General features: G+C 46.5%; 3 protein-coding genes across 3 annotated transcripts in view; all 3 read right to left on the bottom strand.

The window, feature by feature from the left end:
• LOC117228188 (colorectal mutant cancer protein) overlaps nucleotides 1-5,862 on the bottom strand; it is an 87,594-nt gene extending 81,732 nt beyond the window's left edge. The window contains exon 1 of the mRNA XM_033483909.2: nucleotides 5,028-5,862. Within this exon, the coding sequence (XP_033339800.1) occupies nucleotides 5,028-5,137 (110 nt within the window). The 5' untranslated portion in view covers nucleotides 5,138-5,862. The remainder of the gene's footprint in view (nucleotides 1-5,027) is intronic.
• Nucleotides 5,863-6,936: 1,074 nt separating this feature from the next.
• Nucleotides 6,937-9,301, bottom strand: Ude (Uracil-DNA degrading factor). Its single transcript, XM_076526548.1, has 4 exons — nucleotides 9,008-9,301; nucleotides 8,230-8,575; nucleotides 7,420-8,151; nucleotides 6,937-7,360 (listed from the first exon to the last, which is right to left on the bottom strand). Exons 2-4 carry the CDS (start codon nucleotides 8,571-8,573, stop codon nucleotides 7,087-7,089), a joined length of 1,350 nt encoding a protein of 449 aa, XP_076382663.1. The 5' UTR covers nucleotides 8,574-8,575; nucleotides 9,008-9,301; the 3' UTR covers nucleotides 6,937-7,086.
• Nucleotides 9,302-9,796: 495 nt separating this feature from the next.
• Ets96B overlaps nucleotides 9,797-22,046 on the bottom strand; it is a 28,493-nt gene continuing 16,243 nt past the window's right edge. Inside the window, exons 5-9 of the mRNA XM_076526557.1 lie at nucleotides 20,631-20,781; nucleotides 20,417-20,550; nucleotides 13,092-13,591; nucleotides 11,754-12,087; nucleotides 9,797-10,695 (exon numbers count right to left, since the gene is read on the bottom strand). Coding sequence (XP_076382672.1) covers nucleotides 10,283-10,695; nucleotides 11,754-12,087; nucleotides 13,092-13,591; nucleotides 20,417-20,550; nucleotides 20,631-20,781 — 1,532 coding nt within the window. The 3' untranslated portion in view covers nucleotides 9,797-10,282. The remainder of the gene's footprint in view (nucleotides 10,696-11,753; nucleotides 12,088-13,091; nucleotides 13,592-20,416; nucleotides 20,551-20,630; nucleotides 20,782-22,046) is intronic.

Below are 22,046 nucleotides of genomic sequence, written 5' to 3'. Positions count from 1 at the left end.
TTCCTGGCCGTTGCGATCGGCAACGCTCGCCGGTTCTGCTCGCTGATTAGTTATTTGCAGCCAATCGCCGTTCGCAATGTTGCCGATGTATTCTCGGTCATTGAATCACCCTACGTGCAAGTAATTTTCGTGCCGTCGCTATCGAGCGCTGAAACTAATATGTTTGCAATGTTGGCCGAGACTTTGCACGATTTTAGCGACGATTATTAATTTTAATTAATTATTATTATATTGATAATTAATTTGATTATTAATTTTAAAGCTTCGCCATTAATTTCGACTTTGAAACGGTACATTCACGCGAGATTGTCCGAAGAGCAAGCTCGTGTTGTAATCTAGGAGAACAGAAAAATTGTTGGAAGAATTATAGTTAACCCTTAGCGGACCCGAAATATAATACTTCGAGTTTACCGATCGACCAAGCGCAAGTTAATTCTCGTACGAAAGAGAAATTATGTGCTGAAGATTTTTGATGTTAACATTAGGTTTACGGAGCACAAAAATCAACTGTTTTATATTAATTTACGAAAGTAACAATAAGACATTTGTTCTGATTTTGAACAAGCGTTATTGTAACATTCGCCATAAATAACGTATAAATTAAATAAATAACTCGTAAACGTATCTTTACGAATAATCGTAAATTAAAAAATTATTGACCCGTCATTTTCACGGGTCCGATAAATCTAGCGTTAAACACCGATAAAAGATGTTTGTTGTTCAAGAAAAATTCATTGATATATTTTCATATATCAATCAGTATTTTATATATATCATAGTATTATCATATATCAATAATATATTTTCATATATCTATCAGTCATTATTCCTCAAGGATATCAATCGATTAGCGAACACAAAAGCATTAAAAGCCGTGAAAGGTGGTTTATTCACTTGGAGCGGAATACGGCGCGTTTATCGAGGATAATGGCGTGTAGCATAATTCGATCGGGAGGAAATGTTAATTTAGGGAACGTTCGGCTGATAATTTCTGCACGGCAATATTCGATTCGACGAAGTGCATCGGGCGGGCCGGGCCGGGCCGGGCCGCGTGTAAAGTGTAATTTTTAAGACGATAAAGCGGATAAATTGATGGCTGTTTAACGAATCCACCCCACGGGCGATAATTATCGATGGTACGGGAATCGATGTAACGAGGGAGGCCGTTAATTATCACGCGGGCTCGCGCGCGGCCCGATGCGTGCGCGCTTTAAAACAATCGATGGAACTTGTTACGGGCCCGAGAGCGGATCATTCGCCGTGCGGCGAGATACGATCGGGGGCCCGATAAATCTTCGATTTATCGTCTTAACGAGAGGCCGCGGACTCGATCGAGGAACGGCAGATGGTAATCGCTAATTTTATCGATCCGCCGGGCCCCGGCGTGAATTCGAGGCCCGTCCATAGGAATCGCGTCGGCCGCGTCGCGCGAGTCCTGTCGACGCCGTCGATACCGGGACACGAGAAAGCTTTTCGAAAGCCCGGCCACGGGAAAGCAAATAAAACGAAAAAAAAAATAGGGAGCAGAGAGCCGGCTGGAAAAGGGAAGAAAGGAAACGGGAACGCAAATGTCGCAGACAAGAGAGCAGTTCCGGGCTCGAAATGTCAATAGTTGCTGTGCTACGTGGATGCTTTTGTGAGCGCTTGTGCACACGCGCGCGCGCTCGCTCGTCATGCTCGCCACTTGTGCCGAGATGACAAACTAATCGCTCTATTCAGGGCTGAAATCGAAACGCCGCCCGGCCGGACGGCTGCCCAAACCCTCGGATCGGTCCGCGTTCCCTTAATTACCGTTGGTAATTATTAGAACGGGAAATTCTCGGCTGCGAACGCGGCAGACAAAATTTCGACGGAGATTTATTTTTTAAATAACAGTGTCGGTGCGTGCATTATGGCCGCAACCCTCGAAATTGGGGATGAAAGATATTTGCCGTGCGTAGATTCCTTAACCCTTTTAGTGCCGCAGGCCGATATATCGGCTCTTGCTGCACTGGCGAGAAGTGCCAGAGCCGATATATCGGCCCGCGTCTTATAGCGCTTTATAGTAACAAAATTTTACACATTTACAATATATAAATATAAATATTTATGTTATTATAATGAAGTATTATGCAAAATTATATCACAAATATATTTATGACAACATAATTTTGTTTCAGCAATGTTATATTACCTATAACAATTACGTATTTCGGAAGAGATAATCCGTCCGGCGCTCACCATGTACCTTCGAGTTATTTTTTATGTTTGTTATGTAATACTATTTATCTTGTTACAAACTATATCAGAAATGCAAAGTATATACTTTGTAATAAATGGTCTATATAAAATTATGAGGAAAAGATGACTTTTTGTATGTGCAAATACGTTTTGTAAGAGAGAAAACTGGACTTTTACTTTCTTTATGATCTTTTATACCTTTGTTATTTCTATAGTTTTCAATGAATATAGAAAATCTAGTGTCATTGTTTTGTTCTCTATTTCGTCCTTATTGGGATTATGTAATGAAAATGAATATGATTCTAATACTTTGCTTAAAAGGACTTTATTTATTCTCTTTAATGAGAGAAGGTATATGAGCGAAACCGATCGAGCGATCAAACTCTACTGAGAGTCCGGTAAGAAGAAACGCTTCTTTTATACTCTTTTTGGGTTCGTCGTGTCCACCAATCAGAGACGTTTTTAATTTTTGTTCGAGGCTAAAATTCCAACAGTCCTTAATTTACTGCTTTTCGAATCATGTAAATATTGTTCCTTGTTTAGTTCTTATGAGCATTTTCCCAAACCCTAGTAAAACCGTGAAATTCGGCCGGTTATTCTCGCATAGGCATCTCTTTTTCGCATGGCACTAAAAGGGTAAACGAAGAAATCCCGATTTTCACGCGTACTATTCTAAATTAGATCGACTCGATCGTGTCAGAAATGCAAGAAGACTGCAATCGACTACAAATAGGACTCTTCAAATATGCCTTCTCCTAATCACAGAAAATCGTGCAACGACGAAAGTCATCCACTCTCGCAGGTCCGGAGTCGAAAGTTTCCGGCAAACAATCCGATTCGTCGACAAGTTTACTATCCAAGCGATTACAATGGTCCCATCCCATTGATCAATTCGAGCCGAGGCGACTAAGGGCCGAGGCGACGCGCGGCCACAATGGAGGGTAACGGGGGATAAACACGGGCCTAGCCGGGCTTTCGGGCATCCCGCCTGAATCCGCCAGTATCCGTGACATCCCTCTCTGTATATTCCAAATAAATACTCGGCCCGTCAAAGGAACGTCGGCCGTTCACGTGCCTTGGTAACATCTTCGCCGCTGGAAGCGCCGTCGCCGTAGGACGACCCGGTTAAAGCGAACGAAAATGTTGGCCGTTTTCCGCGAACGCGGGTTGTTTCTCGAACCGATGCGTTTCATCGGCGGGACAGGAGAGTTCGTTCGTTCGTTCCGGCGGAACGAGGGACCGGGTTCCGTGCTGGAAGGCTTCTAACCCCGTGGCGCGGAGCTTTTATCGCGATGCCTAGGTTCGACGAGCAAAAAAACGCTCGGTAAAAGCTCGACGGTTTCGACCGGGTAACAAAGGGAGCGCGCGCGCGACTGGCAGCCACGGATCGACGGCTAATTTTTGCGAGAACGATCTGAATAGTGGAAGTCGCTGCGGGTGGCAACGGGAAGAAGAATGGGGAGAGGCACCGGGAGGAACGGTTGAATATCGGGGAAACGGTTACGCGTTTAATGGAAAACCACCACCGTGGTGGCTTCGCGTTGCCGCGCGAGCATCCCGCATACACACGCCCTCGCGCATTATCTCGCGGGTTTTATTCATTCGACGGTGGAGGGGGGTGGGGGCGGGAAAATAAGGAAAAAGAGAAGGGCGATGGAGGAGGAGGTGGAGGAGAGGAGGACGGAAGAAGAAAGGAAGAGGAACGCGCGCGCTCGCCGGGTTAACTCTCTCGCTGCATCGCGATATGCTTCCAGACCCGGCTAATTAATGGGGGTTATAATTAAAACGTACGCAACGGGCAACTTTGTTGAGCAACTCTCAACCGGCCATTGTTTTTCACCCCGGCGAAATCGGAATTTCTCCGCGTGCACGCACCGGCAGCCGGTTTTTCGTTTCGCTTTCGAACTGTGTCAGAAACTCCGTTGCTCGCGTAACGTTAATTCGCGTTTACCCTACTATTTCGTCATTTAATTCGCACCAAGTTCCCAGTGCTCTCTTTGAGGAAACTCGGATGGGCAATGCTCGCAGCGAAATACCCTTCGCGCTTCGTTGGCGCGCCATTGCTGCTGCTGCTGTTGCTTGCGGCAACAGTCGCGATGATATTTTTAGTTAAATCGAAGTGAAAAGATTCGTAAGTGTTTTCAAATTTTCTTTCATCGGAATAAGGCCCTCGAGATTATAGACTTTATCGGTTGATGTACTTTGAGCGCCGCGTTCCCACCCGTCGCCATATTGGATATTGGTCCCAATTTCTGGGAACGGATACGGTCTCTTGATTTTTAATCAGATTTTTCATTATGGAATCACAAAAGATCACCGGTGGGAAAACGAACATAGTGAAACGGTTGGAGATTAATTCTAGAGACTAATTCTCAGCTAGATATAAACTAATGATATGAACTGATATAGATATGAACTAATTCTCTAGTCTGAAAGAGGAAAATGGCTGTCAACGTATTGGCCGTACATAAACTTGCTTTTACCCTGTTATTACATCCTTGAATCTACTCGAACAATGCTACTAAATAAATCCATGAATAAACCCATCTATAGCTGCAATGATTAAAATTCTGGTTTCTTCTAGAAAAATATTATTGACAGAAGAATGGACAGATTTTGTTTAAGATCCTCGGCGCCTATTACGTGTAGAATTGCCAATTATGTATAGAAAAAATGTGTTAACAGAGGTAGCAACATTTGTGCAACAGCGGGTTCGAGCACCGTGCACGAAAGCTTTGAAACAGGGTGCGTGAAACGGCGTTCCTCGCGGCCCGTTGAAACCGTAATTATAGGTGTCGGTTGCTCACCTGTCAATAAAACCGTCTCCGTCGCCGTCGCATGCTTGGAACAGCTTCCTGACGCGTTCCTCGTCGCAGATGGAGCCCGCCTCACTCTCAGCATCCGCGGTCTGTGACATCTTCACTTCACCTCTTGCTGTTCCATCGTAAGACAAACCATCCGCGCACTAGCCGCCCGTTTCGTGTCCATCTCTCCCCTCGGTTCCGAACCCTCGTAAGGCCTCGTCGACGAGCCCCGTTTACCACTCTAACCGGCCACCCGCATATCTCGGCCTCCTCTCGAAACGGATCTCTCTCTTCCGTATCCGCGAACAAAAGAGGCACGGCCCGCGAGTGTGCCGATGGGACACGGTGTGTGGATCGTTATGTCACGTGTTGCGTCGCGATCCCCCGTTAATCGATCTCGAGAACCGCATACCCGGACCGGACCTGGGTCTGCAACCTTCTGGCCGAGGTCTACGAACCACGATGGAAGCGGCGGCGGCTATTTTTAGACGGCCGAAAGCGGCGTTCAAGTTCCCTTGTTCCCGAGGACTTAGCCGAGACATAAAGCATAAACAAATCGGCCGCGCGTGCCATTCTCACGCGAACGTACGTATTTCCCCGGATCCAGCTCACTTTCGATCGGTCTCGCCGGTGGTTAATTGCCCGGGTAGGACCGGTCCGACTCGTTTCGACGACCGTCAAAACGGCGAGACGGCCTCGTCTCTCCCGAGGTGCGATCGCGACCCGCACTACGGACACCCGCAACCGCCGTTTCCAGTGTCACCGAGTCACTAACCCTAACCTCAAAACCGGACCCAAGGCTCACCCACCCTCGCGAGCCGCACAGCGGCAATAAAAACTATCGATTCAGGAATGGCAACACTTTGACTCGCCGCGCCATCTTCTTGGGCCGGTGGCAAGCTGCGACAATGGCGCCGCGAGTGGCAGTTGCGCTTGAGCACGGACGCGTAGAGGAGTAGGAATATTACTGAATTATTCGGTAAAAACGAACTGCTTCGATGTCGCGTATGAATAGCAAATGACTACATTGCGAACAGAAATTAACTGATGCTTGAAGCGTTGAATAATAATTATGTTACCTCTGTCAAAAAGCATTCGAACGCCTTTTAAATATGTAATAACTTTTTTAAAACTGCATTAAACGACCCTGCTGTTATGTTAATTAATTATATTCTGTGACGGTTGCATTTGTTTTTTTTCACGCGATATCGACGCAGCAGATTCTCCTGGATAAATCTGTACCCTTGGTTTATCTTTTTATGCTCCGATTTTCTCATTATTAATGTTTTTAGGCGAGCCTGTATTATGTAAATGTGGGCGATAGTGGCGCCTCATTCGGAAAAAATTGAAGCTATGTTCGAGGTCCGTGCAGCTCCAATTGTGGCAGCGGCGAAACGCTAAAACTGTTAGCCAAATTGGCAACGGTCGAATTTGGCGAACAGTTTGAGCGTTTCGCCGCTGCAACAATTGGCGCTGTACGGATCTGAAAATTGAGCTTCAATTTTTATCCGAAAGAGGCGCCACTATCGCCCACAAAATTGAGCTTCAATGATTATCCGTCGCTGTCGCTGTCGTTTTGGCGTCGCTGTCGCCCTCGTTTGTACAATGCCTAAAAACAACAATTATGACAAAATTAGAGCAAAAATAGAACGAAACAATGGGACAGAATTGTTCGGTAAAATCTGCTGCAACGATATATAGACAAACGTGTGTCGCACATATCGGAATACCGACATCGTTTAAAATTAGCGACTTCTCTGCATCCTTTATCTAAATAGAACAGTCAGCCAGCGAAATCGTACTTACACTGTGTCTCGGACAATCTTACTGCTGACGGAAGTAACTTCTGAAAAGTAAGCACGAACGAAGTATAATAGTGCCTACGCAACGGGATTACATAAAGTCCTTCGTATATGGAAAAATAACACTTTTATTCATGCCGTCAGCGTCTCCGACGCTTCTTCAAACAAAAGATTAACGAAAACCTCTTTGCGTAATGTACAACACAGTAACGTACTCGCGTTACTCAATATAAATAAATGCCGTCACAGGATATTCTTGCTTATGACTTCAACTTTTCCTCCAGAGCGGGCAGAAGTTTCTTCAATTTCGCTGTATCATAGCTGAACGCCCACATGATACACCTGGTGTGCTCTTCGGTAGGCAAACCCTCTAAATCGCCGTCGGCCTGGTACCATTTGCTGCTGGTCTCCTTGATGTTCTCCAACAAATTCTGGAGCTTCTTGTTCCTTTCTATGTCCCATGTGACAGCGTCCGAATCCGGGACCTGAACATTTCGGAGCTTTTTGTAATCGCCATCCGCGTCTTCGTAGGCCCTGCAAAACGACAACAAATTATTAACAGATCCATGGTAACTGGCCCAGCGATCGCTCACTTCAGAAATCCGTTGTCCTCGAGCTGATATTTCTCAGCCAACGGTTTGAAGGCACGGACCAGGTCCAAGGACAAATAGTTGAGGTTCTCCTTGGCCCGGCCGTTCAGGTTGTAGTCCCTGACCCAGTCCTCGAACACCGAGACAGCCTCTTTCATGTTCTTGATCTTCTGCTCGTCCTTCGTGAGCGATATCACCCGATCCGCCCTCTTCATCAAGCCGGAGATCGCGTGATACTGATACGCTACGTCCCTGCCCTCCAGCGATTTGATACTCCTCAAAGCTCTCTCCTTGTCCTTGAAGCTGAGACCACCTTCCTCCTTCTCCTCCTTCTTCTGCTCGACCATCTTGGCAACCTTCCTCTCCGGCTCCTCGTCCTCCTCGTCCTCGCTGCTGCTCGAACTCTCGCGACCTCTCTTCAAGCTCTTCTCTTTCTCGTCGACGTCCATGCCGTCGCTATCGTCGCTGTCGAACTTCTCTTCCACTTGCGAAATCAGCTTCTTCACTTTGGTCGCGTCCGGACTGTAGCCCAGCATGATGCACTGGACGTGCTCCTTGGTAGGCAGCCCACGGAAATCGCCTACGTCCGTTTCGTACCACTGTATATGCCCTTGCTTGATTCTTTCGATGATCTCTTTGAGCCTACGGTTCCTCTCGATGTCCCAAGTAGGCCCGCCATTTTGGATCCTCACGCCACGCATGCTCTTGTAGTCGCCCTTCTCCTTCTTGTACGCCCTGGAAGATCGAAAGGGCGGTCATCGATTAGAGAACGTCGGGCTTTCTAGGCCTTTAGTCTAGATCTTTCTAACGTACTTGTAGAAGTCTTCCTCCAGAACGCCGTACTTCCTAGCGAGGATCCTGAAGCCGCCCACTGTCTCGATCGGCAAATAAGCAAGGTTCTCTTTGCCGCGGTTGTTGACCTTGTAATCGTTCAGCCAGTCCTCGAAGACCTGCAGGGCCTCCTTCAGATTGGCCAGCTTCTCCTCGTCCCGGGTAATCTGCAGCGTTCTCTTCGCCCGGCTGACGAAGCTCGTGATCACGTGGTACTGGTAGCTGATGTCCCTGCCATCCAGCGTCTTCAAGGTGTCCAGAGCCTTCTTCTTGTCCTTGAAACCCATCGAGGTCTCCTCGGACTCGGTGGACTTCGTCTTCGCCATTCCTAGAAAAAGAAATCGGAGCGCGCCTTGGGAACCGGGAGCTCCGGATTCTTCGGATCGGTCGCGAAGTGTCCGCGCAACGTTTCGCGGGCACGTGCGAATTTCGAGCACGTGAATCACGCGATCAGAGCGGACGGCCGTCCGCGGCCAAACAGAAGAGGCGAACGGGAGCGTGACGCCAGCGGTCACTTTTATCGTTGACGTGGTTTCTGGATTGCAGAAGCTACGGGTACGGAGATCAATACAAGCCAGACGGCGGTCTAAAGTGGAGTATGTGTGTGTGTGTGTGTGTGTGTGTGTATCTGTTGCACAAGGTTGCGTCGCATCCCTTTGATCCGGCGGAACGGGTACGAAGTGCTCGCGAGAGAGTTACGCGCGGGCTCGGGAAGCAGCTAACAAAAGATTGTCGCGGCGAAACCGTGGTGCATACTTACTTGCTTGCACGTTCGAGTCCCACGCGTCGCGATCACTGGTTTAAGATCACTCTGCCACTGGTTCACCACCGATTCGACCAGTATGTACGATTGTCAACAAGTTGCAACGGGCTTCGCTCTCGAATCATAGATCGGTGCCGTTGGATCGCTCAGCTGAGAGTGGCGGATCCAGGAGTCGGCGACATTCGCGGCAAGACAGCCACGTGCGAGAAGGACGCGAGTCGGACGCGGTTGGTGCGAGAAGGAGGGGTCGATATAAACATATCCACGGTGTGTCACTGCCCGAAATACGCAGCCGTGCTCAGTCAGTCCAATGGTCTGGTCTTACGTCACTGCCTGTTACATACGCTGGTGCAAGAACGATGTGCAGAAAACCGACGGCGCTTCGTGTCTAGGTCAAGCGCGCAATCGCTTATGCTAATTCGCTATCGGCCGCCTCGCTCTCTCGCCGACCATTCGCAGAGAAAGCGATTCGCTCGTGTTCGTTGTCGCAACGAGATAAATTCGGCAGTGACCACGGGCGAAAGAATTACGGCAACGTGTTGTTTCGATAGAGATTTATTTCATATTTACAGAAATTACAGATCCACCGGTGAACTACTCGGACGCGGCGATCACAAGTGATTTGATCATCCGGACTACTCTCGTTCTCTCTCTCTCTCTCTCTCTCTCTCACTCATTCTCTCGCTCAATCATTCACTCGCTCGCTTATTCGCTCGCTCACTCGCTCGCTCACTGACTGACGACTCGCCGTCGATATCTATTTACATGATCCATAGAAACGCGCGACTATCCGCATTTATTTCTACAGTCGCACGAGCTTCCAGGCTACTTGGAGAGTCCTCTAATTTATTATATCTTTCCCCTAAATAACTTGCCGCCTCGTCGACGTTGCATCGCGCGTTTTACTCAAGACCCCGTGCATCGTACATTGGTCGGCTCGTGTTCGCAAGTCGAACATGAATTTAACCGGTCACCTTGAAATCTCCAGTCAAGAACTTTTCACAATCTACGTCTCGATCTACGTCTCGTCAAGCTCTAAACATTCTCAATCTACAACCTCGAGCGCCAAGTAATTCAACCTTCCCTCTCGATTCTAACAACTGCGCGTAGTACCATGCACGAGTCCCGGGATTTGCGACCGCAGCTAGAACAAGATCTCTGCGGCTCAAGATGGTTCAAGGACACCTCGGCCGTTGCGACAAGCGTTTGCTCATCTGTTCAAACCGTCATGGTCAATGCCAACGTCTGACCCGTTTTAAATCGGACGGAGATTCAGCAGACGCAGCTCCCGACGCCGAGGCAGGCGTACGAGGTTTGCTCGATCTTGGAGCTGGTGGTGGTAGCATCTAGCAAGGTAGGCTGAGAGATCGCCGGGGCGGTCGGCAATTGCGTTCTCTGCACCCCGTCGTACAAAATCGATGACGCCTCCCGTTCTCTGCCGATACCCTCGGTTTCCTGGTTGTACGGAATCCTCGGCAGCTCTTGGCTCCTCGATTCGGCCGGCGTTTCGTGGGAGGACAGGCGACCGTAGTTCAGGAAGGTCTCTGCGTAGCTCGATGGCGGGTGATGATGGGCGCCGTTGTACTCGTGCGAGTAATGAGGGTGGTACCTGTTCGGTGGGGTCTTGAAGCCGTCGTTGCCGCCCAGGTACTGGTGCAGATGGTGCAGGCTGGACGATCCGTACACTAAGGAATCAGAAATGCGACCTACTAAATTTCTACATATTTTTGGCATACTTTCCTCTGGTTAGGGGATGGATTTCCCGAGTACGAGTTGCCGAAATCGGACCAATCTCGGATCGATACCCTATTCGTCCTTGAACGAAGAAATTAGGGATTGCGTTTCGCAGAAGAGAATTTATAGAAGTGAGAGAGAGAGAGAGAGAAATTTGGAGCAGTTTTCTATATGGACACCCTATTCGTCTTCGAATGGAGAACTTAGGGGCGCATTTTGTGAGAGTTGTCCGATTTCAGCTAGTCTTCGGATCGAAATTTACGAGTACGAGTTGCCGAAATCGGACCAATCTCGGATCGATACCCTATTCGTCCTTGAAAGGAGAAATTAGGGATTGCGTTTCGCAAAAGAGAACTTATAGAAGTGGAATTTGGACCAGTTTTCTATATGGATACCCTATTCGTCCTCGAATGGAGAACTGAGGGGCGCATTTTATGAGAGTTGTCCGATTTCAGCTAGTCTTCGGATCGAAATTTACGAGTACGAGTTGCCGAAATCGGACCAATCTCGGATCGATACCCTATTCGTCCTTGAACGAAGAAATTAGGGATTGCGTTTCGCAAAAGAGAATTTATAGAAGTGGAATTTGAACCAGTTTTCTATATGAACACCCTATTCGTCTTCGAATGGAGAACTTAGGGGCGCATTTTATGAGAGTTGTCCGATTTCAGCTAGTCTTCGGATCGAAATTTACGAGTACGAGTTGCTGAAATCGGACCAATCTCGGATCGATACCCTATTCGTCCTTGAACGGAGATATTAGGGATTGCGTTTCGCAGAAGAGAATTTATTAGAAGTGAGAGAGAGCGATAGAAATTTGGACCAGTTTTCTATATGGACACCCTATTCGTCTTCGAATGGAGAACTTAGGGGCGCATTTTATAAGAGTGGTCCGATTTCAGCTAGTCTTCGAATCGAAATTTTATTTGTCTAGAAATGGAGAAACGTTTCCAGCGTTTCCAACCGAGTAACTGATCGGAAACGCGATTGGCTAACATACGTCTCGCACCTGCAGCAGTGTTGGAGTACATGGCAAGAACGGCGTCCCCGTAGCCACTGGAGGTATGTTTCCCCAAGTCGGAGACGTCGTTCGTGGTTGAGATCTTGCTGGATATGGACTGGCTTCGTACACCGTTCTGTACTTCGCTAGGGAGACTCGAAGACCCTCCGGTGCCGTACGCCATGTTGAACAGCGCTTCCGGATCGCAGACGAACTTGTAGACGTATCTCTCTCCCGCCACCTTCTGCATTATCCCTTTCTCGTAATAGTACCTCAGCGACCTGCTCAGCTTATCGTAGTTCATCGCTGGTCGGTTCTTTTGGACACCCCATCTCCGAGCTACCTAAACAGAAACATCGACGGCGGATCTTAATGCTTTGCCTAGCGCAGATGCGACTCCGTTATCATCATGATGTAAGGGGGAAATGATCGAGCTTTCTTTTTAGAATCGGCACATTGGTCGAGAAACTTATTGGCGATCGTCTTTTAAATGATGATCTTAAAGAGGGTGTTAAAAAAAGACTCTGAAGTGGCCACGAAGATTTTGAAGATGTTATAAAAAGGTGTTAAAGATGCTAAGACAATTCTGAAGATGCTAATGAGATCTTGAAGATGATTGCTACATTAAAGCAGGCTTAACAATCGTCTTAGAAATGATAATCTTAAAGAGGATGTTAGAAAGACTTTGAGTGACTATGAAGATTTTAGAGATGTTAAAAGAAGGTGATAAAGATGCCAAGACGATTCTAACGATGCTAAGAAGAATCCAAAGATGCTAATGAGATCCTCAAGATGATCGTTACACTAAAGCAAGCTTAACAATCGTCTTCTAAATGATAATCTAAAAGAGGATGATAGAAAGACTCTGAGTGACTACGAAGATTTTAAAGATGTTAAAAGAAAGTGTTAAAGATGCCAAGACGATTCTAACGATGCTAAGAAGAATTCAAAGATGCTAATGAGATCCTGAAGATGATCGTTACACTAAAGCAAGCTTAACAATCGTCTTCTAAATGATAATCTAAAAGAGGATGATAGAAAGACTCTGAGTGACTACGAAGATTTTAAAGATGTTAAAAGAAGGTGTTAAAGATGCCAAGACGATTCTAACGATGCTAAGAAGAATTCAAAGATGCTAATGAGATCCTGAAGATGATCGTTACACTAAAGTAAGCTTAACAATCGTCTTAGAAATGATAATCTTAAAGAGGATGTTAGCAAGACTCCAAAGTTGCTACGAAAATTTTAAAGATACTAAGACAATTCTAACGATGCGAAAAAGTACCCGAAGACGTTAAGGAGATCCTGAAGACGATTAGGACACGTTACGAAAGTTTGCCCCTTTACCTCTTCCGGTTCAATCAGCTTGAACTCCATGCCCCGGCCGGTCCAGGCGATGCAAGGCGCATTCGCAGGATCATCCAGCAACGTCACCAAGAACTGCCAAAGCTGAAGGGAGCCACGCCGCTGCTGCTGGTAGCCGACCGTCATCTCGGTCCAAGGCGACACTCCGGTGACCGATGAAGGCCTTTTGCCGTTGTAGTCCGCGTTCCATGAGGTCGGCGAGCCCTTTTTCTGGTAGCAGCTCCCCTGCCTCTCCCACGACGAGTTCCTGCCGTCTAATTGAGCGCCCAGCTCGGTCCACGTGGGAGTCACGCTTCTTTTCCCGTACACCTCGGAGCTCCAGTTCTCCTGGCGCGGAAAGAAAGCTTCGGTGGACGCCGGGACAGTCGACTGCCACTGCGAGGCTGCCGAGGACGTGCTGGCGGGTCTGTTGGGCGACGGTGAGCCTCTGCTGGTCCTCGTTCCGCTCGCATATTGCTGCTGCTGGTACACCAGGTTGTTGTCTGCCAAGAACACGCGTGTTTTTTCTCTCTTTGGACGAATTGTCTCTACACCGTTGACCGTTCGTGATTACATTAGTTCTTACGGTAATCGCGACATCTTTTCATTTACTCGTCTACTGGATTCGCAGGTATTATACAGAGTGTCCCAAAAATGTCTCGTAATCCGGAAATGGCGGGTTCCTCGGATCATTTGAAGCAACTTCTTCCTTTACAAAAATGTTCTCCGAGGCACTGTTAACGAGTTATTAACGAAAAACAGTGACCAATGAGAATCGAGTACGGCTGACGCGAGGCGGCCCAGCGCACGAAGCCCAGTTCCGCTCATTGGCTCGGTCGCCACGCGTCAGCCGAGCTCACCTCTCACTGGTCACTGTTTTTCGTTAATAACTCGTTAACGGTGACTCGGAGAAAATTTTTGCAAAGAAAGAAGTTGCTTCAAATGACCTGAGGAACCCGCCACTTTCGGATCGCGAGACATTTTTGGGACACTCTGTAGTTTGAATTTACCCCTTCACGTTCTTTTTGTTGCACGGACTCTCGAAGTGCGAACACGTGCCAGTAAAGACTACGTGTCGGAATCAGTGAGACATATTTTTCGCAACGCGGATCAATTATTTAATCAACCCTTTGCACGCGTTTCTTCGGTTTAGAAACTATGTAATCACTCCGCAGTCGACTAGATAAAATTGGAAAAGCGAATCGACGAGAATTAGACGATCTTTTAAAGGAAGCTGGGCATGAAGAAGAGCTTCCCATCGCGATGGCGATACGCGCGACAGTGTTACAGAATTTTCAGCCGATGTAACAGCTTCCCCGATCGTTTCTATGTTTATACAACACCTGGTGTCACACCTCTACGGTTCGCTGCGAACGATGCGCACTGCCTGCGCGAGAAACGTTTCAGGAGTCTACGAGCTCGCCGGCGTTTTTCTCCTCGGACCACCAAAAGATACCGTTCACTGAGTCGTCAGAGCAGCAGCTTCGATTCCGTCGAAATTTCTCGAGCACGCCGGGCGTCTTTCGGCGTTTACGTGCGCGACTTTTACCGGCGAAAGGGTTAAACGGTGGGTTAGCGGCGCGGGATTAAACGTAGGGAAGGTAGACGAGGTACGGATCGGGGGCGCGGAGTACCGAGCACGACCGGATCCGAAGGAAAAAAGGACGAGGAACGGGCGACGTATTAGCGATTGCACTCACGCGCGGTTGCCGGTGAAGTGCTCGTCACACAAATATCGGCAGGAAATTGGTTGATATTCAAAGCCCACGGGGTTGCCGGCTCGGCGAAGCTCGCGGATGGCGGCACCGCCTGAAATACCGCGCGGAGCTAGCGCGATATGTATATTAATCGGGTGCTCTCCTCCCGGGGAACACCAACACCGCCGGCATCCCGCCGATCCCGCGGTCCCTCGAGCCGAAAAAGCTATTCTCGAACCGTAATCCGGTTACGTTCCAAGTCGTGTACGGGGAATATTGAAAAATTGAGAGCCCCCTGCCGATATCGAGCCGGAATGCCGCTCTCTCCATCCCTCTATATCCCGTTCCCGTTCTCGCGCTCTCATTTTTCTGTCATCCCGCATGCACCCCCTTCAGCAATTAAAACACCGATACTTCTTCGAGCATAACGCACGGAAAATTCTCATTTCGCCCGATGCTCGGCAAGCGAACGTTTCTCGAAACGATCGGTGACGGGTTTTTGAGTCACGGGCTTTTAACCCTTTCACGATTCACCTGGGTTAAAGTTCGCTCCACAGTTTGCAAGCTATAGGTCTGTTGCATTTTCTTAGCTAGCTCGGTCCAATTGTTTTTTATTGAAAGCCGATCGAGGTTTTGCTGTCTTTTATAAACGTCTTTCGTTCGACCGGCGATTACATTTGGCCATCCAAGGAATGTTCGGTAGCTTGCTGCCTGAAATTTCTCGGGTACAGTGCATGGATGCAGTTGCAATACACCAGGCTCGGTGAGAATTTTCCGAAAATTCCGAAAATTCCCGAGTGATCTATTTCGGACGGAATCGGAGGAATTCGGCATCGTAACAAGCATCGAGATGCGAGCTCGCGCGGGGCCCGAGAAGCCGTCTCTCAATTAGCAGGCGGCCGGTGTTGCTCTTTCTTTCGACGGTAATTACGGTGGATCTCAGTCACTGAAGAAAATCAACAGGAAGGGTTACCGAGGTTTAATCGTGTCGGCGAGTTAGCTTTACCTTCCTCGCCGGGCAAACGTCGGTCGGATCCCTGATCCTCGTGCAGACGAGATAGACAGCGGAGCCCTGCACGGAGGCCAGAGGGGTTTGGTCGCGGGGGTCAGGCGGTGGCCGGGGCAGGGAAGCTGCGGGCCAATCTGGCACTCTCTCCGAAGAGGGGGCGAAAGGGGGTCGACCTCAACGTGCAAGCGGGACCAGAGGCTTTGCGGGTAGTTTTAGATTAAAATTAATCGCGAGCTGATGAAACCGGTGGCGATGTACCGAGCAGGAAAAGGGTTGAAGCCGGGACTGGCCAGGGGCGGTGCGCAGAAGGGTTGCCGGGAAAAGAGGACGGCCTCCACTCGTCCACTCTCAGACGAGAGAAGCTTCGTTCTTTTGTCTCTCTCCTGCTCCGTTTCACACGATTCACCTTTCTCACTCGTCCCTACGACTTTCTCGTATTCTACGGCACAGCCGTGCCTTTATTCGCCCGTCTCTGTCTGCCTGATCCCCGAATTCCGGAGTAGAGGCTCGTTAATAATGCAACCTCCATTTTCCATCCACCTGACGCACCGAAACGTCGTCGTCGTTTCTCTCTCTCTCTCTCTTCTCTTTTGTCTCTCGCTTTCTCTTATAGCCCGTCTCTCGAATGCTACACTGTTGCACAAAAGTTCGCGGACACTTTCCCAAAATTGCGAATTTATTTAAAGTCATCCAAATTAAACTGTTCGACGCAACACCGCTGACGAATGCGTGTTTGAAGGGAAATTGGACGATTAAATGGTCGTACAAAAAATCACCAGTGTCCACATACTTCCGCATACTATTCACGTAACTTTATGGACAATATCTCTCTCTTTGCGATCATTTAACGTATATTCATTTAAAAGAGTTTCCATAATTAAACTATTAAATGTAATACCACTGAGAGATATGTGGAAGGGAATGGAACAATGAAATGGTGATTAAAAAATCCACCACTGCGAACGTACTTTCACACATCGTTCGCATAAATTCGTGGACAGTTTTCTTAACTGTGATCGCCTAAAGGGAACTCATTCTAAAAGGATTCTAACGATTAAATCGTGAAACGCAATGTCGCCGATGGATGCACGTTTCCAAGTGAATCGGATGGCAAAACGATGATTTCGGGTGATACTTTTGACCGACAGTGTACCGTTCCGCAATCAAGCCGATTCGCGGTGATCGCAGCCTACCCACCGTAATTACTCACGGCCAGCGCGTTGTTTATTTAACAGCCGCTGCCGAACTTCTTCGTGCGACGGTAATTGTCGCGGAATTCTGCCAGCTCGGTGCCGACGGGGCCTGACCACCTCTAATCCCCGTGATCCTCGTGCACGTATTAATTAGTAGGGCGGCCACCAATCTGTAGCCATTAACCGGTTATTACTATTCAACCCGATACGATGACGGTGCACAGGACACGCCTGATCTCGCCTGTATTTCGCTTCGCGATCGTTCGCGTCGGGCCTAGGTCCTGCCTTCCGTTAATTTCGCACGATTTCTACTGGTTTTGAAATTACGGCGTGTCTTACACACCGATTGTTCGTTCGCGAGCAACGGCGATCGTTTTATTCGGGTTTCGTTTCATTCTCTCACAATTTTTCACGTTTAAACGAGGGATTCGCGAACGATCAACTAATACGATACAACCATAATTACTGGCTTCGTAATTGTAAAATTGGCTAGCAGGAGGTTAACTAAAAATTAGTTAAGCGCGTCGTTATTAGTTAGCTGCATCAGCTGCAGTCTTCTACGATAAATTCTCCCTAATTGGCGCTCAGATTGCGCACAAAAATTTTGTAACTGTTTTTATAGTTGTTGATAACCGGTAACTATCGGTAACTATTCTCAGATTGTCCACTTTTGTGTACAATCTGAGCGTGAATTAGGGAGCATTTACTGTACCACATTTTTCGAAACCGTAAAACTTTGTTCGACGAAATCGAGGGACACCGAACAGAATACAAATCTCCGTCGTCTTATTCCATCTTCTATCGATGTGGCGAATGTGACCAAGAAAACCTGACCAAGCTTCGCGACAGCTTGTTCGACGGCCAGTTCACTTCGCTGACAGTATTTTCCCGGCACCGCCGTTCACCCTCCGATAGGAAATTGATAGAGCCGCAGCATATGTGTCGAGAGGTATCGATATCAGCGATAGGTACGATCCTATTATTAATCTAAACTGCTTGTAAATAATTGAAACGGCTTAATGGTAGGGAGGAATTACGCGAAGAGAAGTAGAAGCATAATTCCCGGGTGACTTGGAAGTAAATGGGTATACAGGCGGCGGCCCGTGTCGGCCCGGCGAGCTCGACGGCAGTTCCTAAAGGATTCGTTTTCGTGGCCCGTGAATAAAGGAAGACTAATCATCGCGATGATTACGAAGCATGAGCTAGCAGGCCGGTTTTCGCGCTCTATCCACACGTCGATTAGGTGATTGCCACGAAAATCGCCTCGTTTCTTTCGGCGGAACCTTTTCTTGTTGCAACTTCATTAACTTAACACGTTCGCTGCTGTCTCATCCAGTGTTGGGAAATTCGTCCGCGGTATCGCATCGTGTCTGAATATTATATTACGGAAGGACTTGAATTCTGCGTCGTTTATTTGTCCTGTAATAAATTGTTAGATCGTTCGATTTCGAGAGAGGATGTCCAACGAAATCATCGCGGTAAGTTGTCACTATGTAGAAGTGAATCGAATTTTACTGGAATTTTTAGGACAGCTTGTATTTCTTAAATATAGAATTTTACGCATTTATGACATAAATTAGTAAATAAAATAAAGAGCAGTGAAAAATACCGTAAATACCGTTTAAAATACCGTTTCATAATTTCCAAGAAACAAAGTGAATATATGGTGGGATATTAAATACCCAAATTTAATTCTTTTACATTCTTTAACAGAATGTTGGCAAAATTAATTTTAATGAGAACATTTTCAATTCAAATAATGGATTTGTCGCTAATGTTATAAAAAGGTACAAGGATATTCATTATTACGCATTGTTATGCAATCGAAAAATTAGTGGGAACGCCGAATTAACCCGAGAAAGATAACCTACGTCGCAGAGGCGCCTGCGAAGACTGTTGATTTTTGTTAATTTTTCATAGAAGTCTAGTGATTTAAGTTTAAAATTACTTAAAATATAAAAAAATATAATATAAATGCATTTTATTTTTACAATAATGCCAAACCTTTAAAATGACTAGATTAACTTAAATAAATATCCATTGTTAGTATAAAATTGACGCCTTAGAAAAGCATGCGCCTCTGAAGCGTATGGTTATCTTTTACGTATGTTGTCATATGGTTATCTTTCTAGGGTTAAAAGAATAGTCGAAGTGACCTTTCTAGTTCCCTTTAAAAAATTTGCTATTTCTTCAATCTTTTTGGAACAGTTGCTAACTAACCGAAGTGTTAACAATTAATAGTCGCGCACATCGGTCCATCTTCTTGCAGGCAACATTTACTTCTGCTACCGACAACGTAGCTCGAAGAAAGCTCGACTTGCTCAGCTCCCCAGGGACTGAATTCCATGCTCTTTCCTTCGTTTAGCAGCTTTCGCAGGATTCTGCAAGCCTCTCTCTTTCTCTCTCTGCCTCTGCCTCCCTCTCTGCCCTTTCTCTCAGTAGCTTTCGAGTTGAAAGCATTCTTCAATTATTCACTTACGTGTACTTAGTCACGCGTGAGCGGGTCCGGTGCACCGGCGACGAGCATATTGTCCAGGATTACGCTGGCAGTTTTCGTTGAACCCGGTATTTGTTGTCGGATCAAGCCAGCGATGCTTTATGCATACGGTACCCCGACCCAGAAAGCTGATATACTAATTATGAGCGGAGAGGGAGAAAAAAATCGTGGAACGGTGACAGAAACGTTCGGCGAACAGAAACCGGAAGAAGAGTCGAGCCGGGGTTCGATTAATGGACGGAAGCGCACCAAGCACTGTGCTCCAGTTATTTATGGGACGCGTAGGGCACCACCCTGCCACGTGGACCTATTGTCAAGAGATTTGTCATGGCGCACGTTTAAGACGAGGGAATCACTGAATCAGAGCTCGGTTTGTCGAGCATCGAGATCTCGGTGGACGCTGTCTCCCGCGAGCCAGTTTAATAGATCGAGAAATCATCTTGCAACGAAATTCATCAATCTTTTTTTTATGCTTGAAGCGTCGCAGGGACTTTGCTAATTTTATAGCTTACGACTATCGAAACTATAAAAATGTTTACAACGACTCGCTTTAATATTTGGACACTTTTTAAAACAGAACATTTTTCAAATTGAATGATTTGGATTCTTTTTTAAATGGCGAAGAGACTAGTTTACTGTACGATGACTGAAATATTTTCTCTTTATTTTGCTATTATTTGGAATGACGAAAAAGAAATTAAAGAACTCACATTTTTACACTTTCCTATTATTTTCTTTCTCATTTCAATCAATTGCAATTTAAACAAAAATATTTTAGGCATTGCTTTATAAGCTAGTCTCTCTAACAGTTCAAAAAATGCAAGTCATTTTTAAAAAGTCCAGTTTTAGAAAGTTATTCTATCTTAAAGGGATGTTTCAAATATTGACGCGAGCAATTGTACGTTTAATAAATAAATGATCGAATAACTCACTGTTCCGAGTGTCCTGAGCAGTCGTCGTGGGTATAGTTGTAACAATAGGCTCCCCATAGCCCCTGTCCGCAGGCTCTTCTTTCACAGAGACGCTTTTCGTAGGCTCGTTCGTTCGTGAACTCAGTTTATTGCCCCTGTGCAACAAAGAATCGAACATTTTCTGTTTTATGTTCAAAAACTGAACGCAAATGATTCATCGATGAGCGATACTTACCCGAAGCAGGTGGAGCGATTTTCTGGATCCAGGTCCAAGAAGGTGCTACTTTGTGGATGGCTCACAGAAGCCTGATACTGTGCGTAACTCGCGTCGCTGATCCTCCTGCAGTTCGCGGACTCTTGCTTCACGTTGGCGTCTGAAAATTCATCTACAGTCCACTGTTTTTGTCAACGCGGCGTCGACCGCCCAGAAATCCCAGATGGTCGAAGCAATTTCGGGATCGAGATTGCAAAGTTAAAGTTAGTCAAAGTTTAAGTCTTTTCGACCCAAAAGATGCGATGAAATACGGTTTACCGGACTGCGAAGAAATTAATATGTCTCGGTAAAAGGATGTCTATTAATCAACGTGTTAATTAACCCCTTGCCGTAACATTTTCTTCATATAGTTACAAGGATTAAAAATTCCTCTATTGTAATAACTTCTAAGAAGGAAAAAGCCAATTTATTTATTTATATATATAAATAAATTTGCTTTTATATTATTTATATTATTTATATGGCCTATATATAGTGTGTCTAAGTTTGCTTGAACGTTTAAACGTTTTGTAAGTTGCTTCGTCCACTTAATTCTGCCGTAAATGCATCAAATCCGGGGTCTAATTATGATTATTATCTATATGAAAAATCGCTTTCCCCAGCCGTTAATGAAACCTCGGAGCGATCCGCTATCAATATCGAGACTTTATTAAAAAAGGCGGCGGACCGCCCGGGGCTGATGTTTTTAAAGCGGCAAGAAAGATTCAACAGAAGATTCCCGTCGATTATCGATATCGTGTTACACGGCCAGGCACTTTATATTAAGTCGATACGATTCTTCTCCCCTTCCCTCGTCCCCGCGAGCCGATTTCTTAATTAACTTCAGACGACGAAATTAACACATTCATATCTGAAATAGACAGACGGAGCACGTCCCAGCGAACATCGTTAGAAAAATTATGAAATTCTGCTATCACCTGGAAACGATTAACTGTTTCGGCAGCTGTTACGTGACATTTTTATTCCGTTCTAAGATCTGCAGTCTAATTATCCGTCTCTCGCAGCAACGGTATCATTTACGGTTTAATAAATGAAGAAAGTTCGGGAAATTTAACGTTCACCGAGAGAAGATTACGCTAAATCTTTCGCTAGGCTTCAGCGAATCCCGCAAATATTTCGATACGCCTGGAATAGATGAGCAAACGGCCAGAGGCAACGACAGATAGTGTCTATATGCTCTCGCTTACACAGCTCCCCTCGCGCGCGTGTGCCGTCTACGTGTGTTAATCCAATAAAGAAAATGTCTGTGCTCCGTTATTCTCGTTTTAGGAGCCAAAAAAATGGTTACACGCTATCTTGAAATAGCCTAGAAACTCGATTAATATTCCCCTCGACGTATTATCAAGATCCCCCCTCCCCCCCTACACTCTGCCTATG

The sequence above is a fragment of the Megalopta genalis genome, chromosome 15 (assembly GCF_051020955.1).
Source record: "Megalopta genalis isolate 19385.01 chromosome 15, iyMegGena1_principal, whole genome shotgun sequence".
Taxonomy (NCBI): Eukaryota; Metazoa; Arthropoda; class Insecta; order Hymenoptera; family Halictidae; genus Megalopta; species Megalopta genalis.
Note: the sequence above shows the minus strand (reverse complement) of the source record. Positions and strands in the feature narration are given on the sequence as shown.

Excerpts from the sequence above, each read along its gene's own strand:
- Ude (XM_076526548.1), bottom strand. The coding sequence starts at position 8,573 with ATGGCGAAGACGAAGTCCACCGAGTCCGAGGAGACCTCGATGGGTTTC. Across the intron at positions 8,152-8,229 it reads CTGGAGGAAGACTTCTACAA|GGCGTACAAGAAGGAGAAGG; the intron begins GTACGTTAGAAA and ends TCGATCTTCCAG. Across the intron at positions 7,361-7,419 it reads GAGGACAACGGATTTCTGAA|GGCCTACGAAGACGCGGATG; the intron begins GTGAGCGATCGC and ends GTCGTTTTGCAG.